The 9,806-nt window shown below is 43.8% G+C and overlaps 1 protein-coding gene across 1 annotated transcript; it reads left to right on the top strand.

Annotated features, from left to right (window-relative positions):
* LOC136438951 (E3 ubiquitin-protein ligase MYLIP-like) lies at window positions 1-9,806 on the top strand. The gene is made up of 4 exons (XM_066434001.1): window positions 1-201; window positions 520-719; window positions 4,536-4,925; window positions 8,852-9,806. Exons 1-4 carry the CDS (start codon window positions 115-117, stop codon window positions 9,558-9,560), a joined length of 1,386 nt encoding a protein of 461 aa, XP_066290098.1. The 5' UTR covers window positions 1-114; the 3' UTR covers window positions 9,561-9,806.

Genomic DNA, 9,806 nt, shown 5'->3' with positions numbered 1-9,806 from the left:
CACTTCAGTTCTGTTTGAGCTCATCTGCCGGACCTCTTTCATCCTCACCCCTTATGTCTTAGTGCCAGTAGGCTCGTAGTTGTTTCATTCTCGTAGCTGTACATTTTCAGCAATATGTGGTGCTTCGTGTCGCGCCCGGATTCCGTCCTACTGGAGGTGGAACTTGGGCCGAAGGCCTGTGGACAGGAATGCCTTGACAAGGTACGAGTCCGTACTTGTAATTGTTCAATGAACTTATTGCTGCTTTTGTCGAGTTTCTCCCAGATATTATGGCTACTTGATTGGTCACACTTCAGCCTGTTATGTGACAAATTTGGTCCTGTATTTCTCATATTTCCACGTCAGTTTTGGGAGCTGGATGTGCTTTCTGGTAAACAAGTTCTGTCAGTCCGTACGTACAGTATGTGTATAGCGGCACAGGTACTAGTATCAAAGCTAGCACTACTAGAACTGGTGGACAAGTCTTGAATTTTCCATTAGCTCACAGCTGATCTTCTGTCGTCTCATTTCATCTTACAGGTATGCAAGAAGCTTGGAATCGTCGAGGTCGATTACTTCGGGCTGCAGTACTCGGGTGGTAAGGGCACCGACTCCCGACCACTGTGGCTGAACACCCGTAACCGCCTGAGCCGGCAACTGGACGGCCCGCCACCCTACCGTCTTCGGTTCAGGGTAAAGTTCTTCGTCCCACCCCACCTCCTTCTGCAGGAGGCTACCAGGTGAGAAAAATGCACGTTTTACAATTTCTTGCAGTATGTCTAGACATGCCCTCGTGTTGAAGGGGATGATTACTCATCATAGTGGGAGTTGCGAAATCACTGTCGACAGACCCGGAAGCGTGTTTCCCTGGAACGGTTCACTTCGCCCTGGCCAAAAAACGTCTAATTTTCACCAGAATTCTAGCAACCCCATTCTAGTGTTTAAAAACAAGTGTCATTCGCGTGCCATTTATCAACTCCTAAATGGAGAAATAATCGCCAGGGTAATGCAATTCTTTTGTTCGTGGAACCCCCTCCCCCCATTCTGTGTCCCGCTGCCACTCGGCCCATCCATCAAAGTTGTTTTTCACTTTCCGTGCCTCCCCGCTGACCTTCGTTCGGCGACCAAACCGCTTAACCAGCAGATTTCTGCCGACACACGCGAGAAGAGATGTTTTCCAGACTTTTGTTTTTCTTGACACATACAGCTGCCCTTGTACAAACGCTTTGTGATTGTTTGGCATATTTTGAGCGGTAGATACGAGCAAAAAATGTCCGTATTTTAGCAGTGGCCGGAGTCTTGTTTTTTTCTTGGGGGTTGTTTTTCTGGCCCCCGGCATTTCGACTGGCCAGCAGCTTACATCAATAACATGATGTTTTTTTTGCAATTTATTAGCTTGTGTAGTCCCAACCACTGATACATATTATGATGCTTGTGCATTATATTTCTACTATTTATTTCTTGTGTAGATTAAATGCTCATTATAACATATCTATTGCAAATGAATAATTTGTAGCTGCATGCACTAAATTTATGTGCAACGGAAGTTGTCAACATATTGTTGTTGTGCTCGCCCGGCTGTTCGAAAGTCAGAAAACAAGTAGAGGAAAACAAAGTTTGCTGCCCGGTGTTTGCACAAACCGAGGCCCATCTCTCGGCACCGTGTGGCCCCGGCTGTCCAGTGGGACACCAAGTACTGAAAAACAAGTGGATCACATTTCATCGTTACGCAGAAAATAGCTGGCCGGGCCTTCCCTTCGCTGCTAACCCTTGATAAAGAGTCACGAAAAAAAATGTGTGCACTTGAACACTTGACTACTAGAGCTTGTAGAGAATATCCAGGTGATGCAATGGGGATTTCGCCGGCTCCGAGAGGCTATTGTTCAAGTCCCAGCTGCGGTTAGGCTTGTACAAACAATGCTCCTGTAATTTCACACCCAAGTAACCGCAGATGCCGCGATGTCCACCTGATTTTCCCTCGATGCAAAGCCAAGTTCTTTCCTTATCCCGGGGCTTAAAGGGCTCAAGGGTAGAAAAAAGCTTTCGACAAAGAGACAGTTGAGTTAGTTTGCACATCTGAAAATCCCCCCCGTGATGGTGTTTGGAATGGTATGGTCCAGTTAAGGTTGTTTTTCAGACTTTTGCAGATGTCCCATGATGCAGTAGTGTGCTGTACATTAAATTGGGCCTTTTGGCCCAGATACAAGCATTATTCCAGCAGTTAGGAAATACATAGTCAGCTGGGACAAGGACAAGCTACTCGGACTGAGTCGGAGTGTGTAGCCTTTTTGTAAGCTCTTCAAGTTTAAATACAAAAGTTTAACCGCAGAGGTTGGTTTAAGGTCTTAAGTTTGTATTCTGCATTGTCAAGGTAGAATTTGTATTGTCTTGCACTTGACACTGAAAGGCAGAGCCGTGCACCGCACACGCTCACTTAAAAATCTTTTTAGGATACAACAATCTTACTCAACCTAGAAAAAAATACTGTTCAGACATATGATCAGAAAAGAGGGGTAGAAAATGTTTCAGTTTTGGCTTCTAATACATTGCATATTGTGGTTTTAACTTAAGTGTGGAGTAGAACAGCTGCAAGCTTTTTATAATCTCATTTGAGTTTGGTCAACCACTTTTTAAGTCCTGTTGGCTCAGTCAGCAACATGAGAATGATGTGGTTAGTACAAATTACCAAGTGACTGTCTCCCACTGTCTAACAACGCATTAGCCAGGCCAGGATATGTTTGAAAGCTGTTTGCTGGGGAGCTGAAAGATATGAATTTGAAAGATAGTAAAGGAAATTGTGGGCAACCTGGAATAATGACACAAGCAAGCAAGCAACTTAATTCTGGACCTAGGTTACACTAGGCCTCTTGTGAAAATAATCTATTTTGCACCGTCATATTGTGGTGAAGGGAAGTGTGAAGCATGAAGGCAATACATGCCAAATTCTTCTCAATGGAAGCAGCTTCAAATTTCAGTGCATTGATACGTATATTTTTTCACTAGTACTAATCGATCCGTCCAAGTTACTGTTCTGTCAAAGTAGAAATTATAATAAGAATAGTTGCAGTTTTGAACAATACTTTGTTCAGTGACTGTAATTGATCTTTTTAATCAAAAAGATCTTATCTCGTAAGAAATATCAGTGAAATCACTGTGCATTGATTGTCAATTCATAAATCTTCGTGAACTATTTTTAAAAGATAGACTCCTCAAGTGCATTTAGAACAGTTGGTCATTGTAGAAGCCACCAGGTGATATTTTACACGTCCATTCTGCCAAGTAAAGCCAGGCAACTTGACTTGTTCCATGTCCTGTTGAACATCTCGAGCTTCTCTGCTTGGAAGGAAAGAACCCTTCAGTTTGGCAATTGGGGGAACTGGATGGTTGCTTATCGGTAACAGTTGTGTGCAAACTGTGGCAGGCTTGTGTTGACAAGGTGCACACTTTACCTGAGCTATGTCAACAAGATCCTGCCAAGGCAGCGGTTCAGTGGGAGGGGTTACCGTCACGCGCAGGTGTGCAAATGGTAACAGGTAAACACGTCCAGCTGAGCCAGCGGTTAAGTGTTGAATTCAGTCCAAGTCGGAGTGAAAACAGGGATGAAATTGGGTGTATATGTACTAAAATAAATCCTTGGAAAGTTGGCTGAAACATCACACGTACGAGAACACTAACATTGGGGTTACGTGTGTCATACTTTACCGTCTCTGTGCGCCATGAGTAATTTGCTAGGCATGTCAGATAAGACCAAAAAATCAATATCAAATACTAATAGGAATAAACAAGAAGTGTCCATGAACCAAAGGTGTGCAGAAGTAGATCCTCTATGGATGTGAAGGCTTCCCTTTGTGACTGATGCCTAAGGTTGATAAGAGTTAAAATAACAACTTCTCTCATGGTAACATGGATGCGCCAACAACAACTTCTCTCATGGTAACATGGATGCGCCAACACGTATCTGTTATAAATCATGTCCTTGAGGTATTGTACACCTGACAGACCTGTGTTGTTGTGATGCTCAAGGTATTAGTCAGTATTGGGAAAGGTGCCAGTTTTTCATCAACAGGGACTGTAAACAGGCCACAACTGCTGAGCAGACAATACTCTGGCCGACTGCTCGGCTCCAGTCAGGTCATTTTGAAGTTTTAACCAAGGACAGGGATTCAAACTCAAAGAAAAAAAACAATATTCAAAAGTTTGGATAACGGGACCTTGCAATGGTATTACCAAATGTTTAGACTGGGATACGGTGACCTTGTTTCATTTGGACAGGTAACAATTTGTGACCATGGATAGGGGCTAGGTAAGTGTGGTCTTGTTTTTGGACAAGTGCAGAACAATAGCCCAAGGGTTGGAAGATGGCAAGGCCACACAAGCACTGTAGGGACCAGTGCAATACTATAGAAGATTGCTGTAGGAAAGAAAATGTAGTTCAGGTGTCTTACATCTAGGTACACCTGACTGTTAGCTTCTGGATCAGTGGATGATGGAAAGGATGACACTTTTTAATCATAATTGATAAATGTTGCTCATATCAGTCTTTCTATCCTCCCCAGACATATGTTCTACTTGCACCTGAAGGAAGACTTGGCTGAAGGGAGACTGACTGCTCCTACCAACAAAGCAGCCAGGATTGCTGCCCTGATCGCACAGGCTGAGACAGGCGACTACGACTGCAACAACGCAGATCTGTACGCCAGCTGCTACCCGGCCTACCTACCAACGTGGTCCAACGACATCCTTTCCGCCATTGCCGCCGAGCACGACAAGATCAGGGGCATGAAACGGGCGACCGCCGAGTACAACATGGTCAAGGAGTGCTCGGAGCTGGAAGGTTACGGACAGGAGAACTACGCAGTGAAGGACAGCAGCGGCGTCAACATGCACATTGGAGTGGGACCAGAGGGTATCCTCCTAATGGATGATGACCTGAATACCATTCAGAGGTGAGGCATTGCAGAGACGTAGTTTATGCCAAATAATCTGCAGTCTGAGTAGCGGTCTCCTGATATGAGTAAACTGAACAGTTGAAAGTTGCAAAACTAGAGAACCAGGCTACCTGCATGGTCTAATAATAGGTGAAGGTTTAGAAGGGCAAAAAAGTCGATAATTCTAGGGTTGAAGACTAATATGGGGACAATGGAAGTGGGACCATAAGGCTGACATCTGTCAGTTTTATGCTTTTGTAGAGATCAGTGCTAGAGTACAGCAGTTTTTTTAGCCATGAGCAATGTTTTTAGATACATTTAGAGAAATTGATCAATAATTGGGAAGAGGAAGTTGTCGGTTTGTTGCAGTAACAGGGTAGCATGCTTTTTTCCCCACGTTTCCCTTCCAAGAACCCAACAGAGTTCAAGGGTTGGCAGGAAACAGATAACTGATGCATATCGTAACTTGTTTCTAGGAATAAGCTGTGTCACCATGCAAAGAAGACCTATAACATAGCTGCGATTGGCAGTACATGATATAATGTATTCTGAGATGAGAGATGAGAGTTCAGTTTAATGCCATACATGATTCATTATTTTGATATGAATATAGCCTGTAACAGTGTAAATTGCTGTCTATACAGTGCGAAAGTTCTCCTGTGTATTTTAATTAGCAGCAAAATTTTGACTACCTCACTATTTTCGGGTCTGATTCCAATAAAAAGCTGTAATGTAATAGCATGGCACACAGGATGAAGTGATCTCATTTGGTTACCAGTGGCAACTGCTGGCAGTGAGTCAAAAACAGCCTGGTGGGGTGAGGTCTTGTTTTTCTAGCCAGTGTTGTCATTGTTACTGAACCATCGGCAGAAGGAAGAAGTAGAATTGTTTACCAGGCTATATCAGTCGCAAACAAAAGGCCTTGAGAGTCAGAAGCTCTTCACCCTTGTACAGCAGCCAGAAAAGGTTTTATCCACTGCAATATTCATCCCTCTTCATCCACATGACAGAGGCTGAGGCTAAAAATAGCATAGTTGCTGGGCAGCTTGTACCACTTTTGCTGCAGGGGGTAATATGCTCAACTCGGGGAGGAAGCACAAAACATGTGTCTGTTACTGCCGCTGGGCATAACATAACAAATAATCTTATCTTTGATGACTTTTTGAATCTTCTTGTGTCTGATAATGCTTTGATTAAAGTTTAAAGACTGCTTTGTAATGGTGTTCCTCCCTGTCCCTTGGTGGTACAGTCCTGCCCAGTGGTGGGGTAGATAACAATGTTCTATAACTGCCTGAATAACAGCCAGGCTGCTAATTGAGGTGTTATTGAGGCTGGAGAGAAAAACAACAGCCAGAAAATTCAACGCATCCAGCTGACTTGTTTTTCTTGTTTGAATTTCATAAAAGAAAACACTGCGTTCAAAATATAGCTATGACTGAGGGAAAAGAGTTTCATTGAAACAGAGAGGAAGTTTTTTTTTTTTAAATTGTCACTACGAGCGTCAAACCAACTTGCGATAAAGGCATTCTTTTTGCTTGTACTTCTGGAAGATATTCGATTGATATGAAAAATAAGAAGCAAAAGACACGAAGACTATGCCGACAAATTATAGCCCACAGGAAATGTAAATGTGATGCTGGCTTGCCTCAAGAGGCAGGTTGGATGTAACGGGACCAATCATCGCCTATATTTGGTAGGCGCTCTAGTGTTGCTGGGGAGAAGAGACCATTTGTCGAAAGGGGAAGTTCACGGCAAAGGACAATTTTTGTAACGCAAGAAACGGTCTCATAGCACAGCGTATTAAAACTTGAACTGCCAATGGGTACGGTTTAACAACTTTGTGTTCAATATTTTATTGATTATGCCCATGCATAGGTAATGGTGCTAGATGGATGTGCTAGCTAAAAGCAGAAAAATACATTTTATTAATTCACTAAATCACTGACTCAGCGGGGTAGCCCTTTTATCTGTCTGAAATCTATCAAACTTACTAGCACACAAAGAGGAAGTGGATTGTGATGTAGGGAAGGAAGCTTGGAAAAATCAGAAATTCTGTAAACAGCTGTCGTTAGGAAATGTCCAAACCTACTGATGAGAGACTGCTAGGCTGGCACAGGTGGAGGATGTGATTATCACCTGTCAGTTTTTCGGATATGTGTTGGTGTAACACAGGAAACACTCCCTATCTTGTGTTTTTTTGTTCTTTTCTGGACCGGCCCTGAGTTTGGCTGGCTCAGTGGGTACTCTATTCTGACCACCTGCTGGCAGCCACCTGCTTCCGTGAGCTTAATTAACAGGTGTTCTAAGGCACAGGTAGATAATTTGCTTACAGTCTTCCAGAAAAAGAACACAACCAAGAATTTATTTGTAGGCAACGCTGCAAGTTAGATCTAATGAAATATGGGTTGGAATACGTATATTGTTTCCATTCTTAACCACATGAGTACATCATGTATGTCAGGGCTCTAGCCAGCCTGAAATTTAATCCCGTAAGCCCCAAATTTTGGTCAAAACCAAAATATCGAGCGAGGCGTCGCGCCGTAGGCGCGACAATTTTAGGGGGGTCCGGGGGTATTCCCCCCCCGGGAAATTTTGAAATCTAGACCCTCTGAAACGCTATCTCCAGCATTTTGAGGGGCAAGTTTTGCTTATTTACTTGACAAATATACACGTGAATTAAGTCGGCAGAAATAAAACATTTTCAACACCGGTCCCGGTTGCGCCCTGTACTAAATATAGTAGGAAATGAGACACCCTACTTTGGACAGAACGCCCTAAAGACGTTCAATATTTTCCTTCCATGTTTTCCATGGACGATTTCTCCGGTAACTTCCACTTGATTTGATCAAAATTCGTCGATTCAAGTCTTCAAACAGCCCCATCGTCGCACCAAATATCAATTTCCGATAAAAACTCGCGGATTCGCGCTTCAACATCTCGTGAACCGCGAGACTTGTATGTCATTGGTCCATTTTCCGTGACGTGGCGTGAACGAACGCTGTTATTGGTAGATAATATCTGATTCTGTGGTTTCAAACTCTCAACACCAGTTTTCGCGGGAAGAAGGTGTGTGTAACTCGGCGTAAAACTTTAACAATGTTACGCAGAAAATACGGAAAGCCTGGTAACTACCGGAGTATTTTTTTGTGTGGCTATAATTGGCGGTGAACCGGCGAAAACAGCAGAAAAAACGTCAGCCTGATGCGACCGGGCACTTCTAGTGGGGAGGGGGGCGCACGACGCTGATTTTCTCTTAGCCCAAGAACCACTGGCAACCTCCGCGCCTATAAAGCCACCTTGGGGTTGTCACCTGTCGCCGGCGGAAGATAAAAATGGCCTGAATCGACTTCGCTTCAAACTTCCGCTTCTTTTTTGGAGATCATTGCAAAAGTTTAAGCCCTGTCTATATCTTTTCTCCCGATTTTTGTCTGTCAAGGTTTACGGATTGGTTTTGATTTTTTTCCGTAACACGCAGCAAAGTGCCGTAAATTTACGGCAAAACTGGCGCTGGCTAGAGCCCTGATGTATGTATTACATATATAGAATAATCAATATTACATAGAATGTAAAATGATACAACTTATGGGCTATAGAGGTGTACATGTCAAATTACCATCTTGCTTGCCTATTTTGTTTTTCCTGACACAGCCATTACTTCCTTAAGCTCCTTGATCCATAAATAAGTTGGCTGTTTGCCACTAGGAGCTAAAAGAGAGGTCTTGCATGGACCAATGATCTGAGGGTTTAGTTATTTTGAACTATTATTTCTATGTTTGCTGAACAGTTGGAGGAATTGTACTGAAATCAGTTTACAGAACCCTAGTTTTAGATTAGGACAAGTGAATGTTTGATTAAATCAGGAATCCTGCATTGCTAAATAATTACAAAGAAGAGAAAATTGTTTTGTTCTTTGTATCCTCATTTTGGTTCCTTTTGTGTTTCAGTGTGCTGTTCACCCAGGTACAGATGGCCACTCACGCAGGGAAGTGCTTCTTTCTGACGATACTGGAAACGACAGGGACTAATACAACTCTCGGCTTCAAGCTCCCAAACACCAAGATGGCCAACGCCCTCTACCGAGCGGTGACGGAGAAGCACGCCTTCTACCGGTGTGAGACCGTGAGGAGTGCCGTCATCACTCAGTTCAGCCGGGACTTTAAGGGCACTCTGGTGTCTCTGTTTAACGAGAACACTGTCGTTGGGAAAAAGTATGTGTTTGACGTGCGCCGCACCTGCCGCGAGGTTTACGAGGAGACCAGGAGATTACTGTACACGCGGGGAACGGCGGTCCAACTGCCACCAACCGAGGTAAACTCGTTGAACAATCTGACGGAAGGTTGTCGGTGCGACGACATTGACTGTAGGTGTGGGTGTGTGGAAGCAGTGGAACTGCAGGAGCGTATATGTAAGCTGGAGGAGGCGTTGTTGTGTCGGGTGTGTATGGACGAGGAAATCAGCACAGTTTTCTCCCCGTGCGGACATGTTGTTTGTTGCGACGAGTGCGCGGCGTGCCTGGAAGTGTGTCCACTCTGCCGGACAGGGGTGGAACGGACTCAGCACATATTCCTGCCCGCACAGATCTCTCGGCTGGACATTGAATCTTGTACACAACAGGGTAGAGACTCGTTACAGTGCTCGTTAGTGAGCACGTAAATGGTGGAAGATGTGCCAAAGCAGTTGTCACAGATTTATAAAACACTGTATAGTGTGTCAGCCTAAGCTGATATCACAGCCAAGCCAAACCAAACTTTCCTGTTGTTGGTATATATTTGTTAAATAGGTAGCCGTAGCAAGAAATCTGAAAGGGGGGAGGGTTTCGACAACGTGCAGGTATTTGTTATTGAATTATTATGCTGTAATGTTTTATATCACAATGTTGCGAAAAAAATGGACTAAAAA

Source organism: Branchiostoma lanceolatum, chromosome 7 (genome assembly GCF_035083965.1).
Source record: "Branchiostoma lanceolatum isolate klBraLanc5 chromosome 7, klBraLanc5.hap2, whole genome shotgun sequence".
Classification (NCBI taxonomy): domain Eukaryota; kingdom Metazoa; phylum Chordata; class Leptocardii; order Amphioxiformes; family Branchiostomatidae; genus Branchiostoma; species Branchiostoma lanceolatum.
The sequence above is the reverse complement of the archived record's forward strand: the minus strand, read 5'-3'. Positions and strand labels throughout refer to the sequence as shown.

Coding starts and splice junctions, on each gene's coding strand:
- LOC136438951 (XM_066434001.1), top strand. CDS start 115: ATGTGGTGCTTCGTGTCGCGCCCGGATTCCGTCCTACTGGAGGTGGAA. Junction 202..519: donor GACAGGAATGCCTTGACAAG/GTACGAGTCCGT, acceptor TTCATCTTACAG/GTATGCAAGAAGCTTGGAAT. Junction 720..4,535: donor CTTCTGCAGGAGGCTACCAG/GTGAGAAAAATG, acceptor TATCCTCCCCAG/ACATATGTTCTACTTGCACC.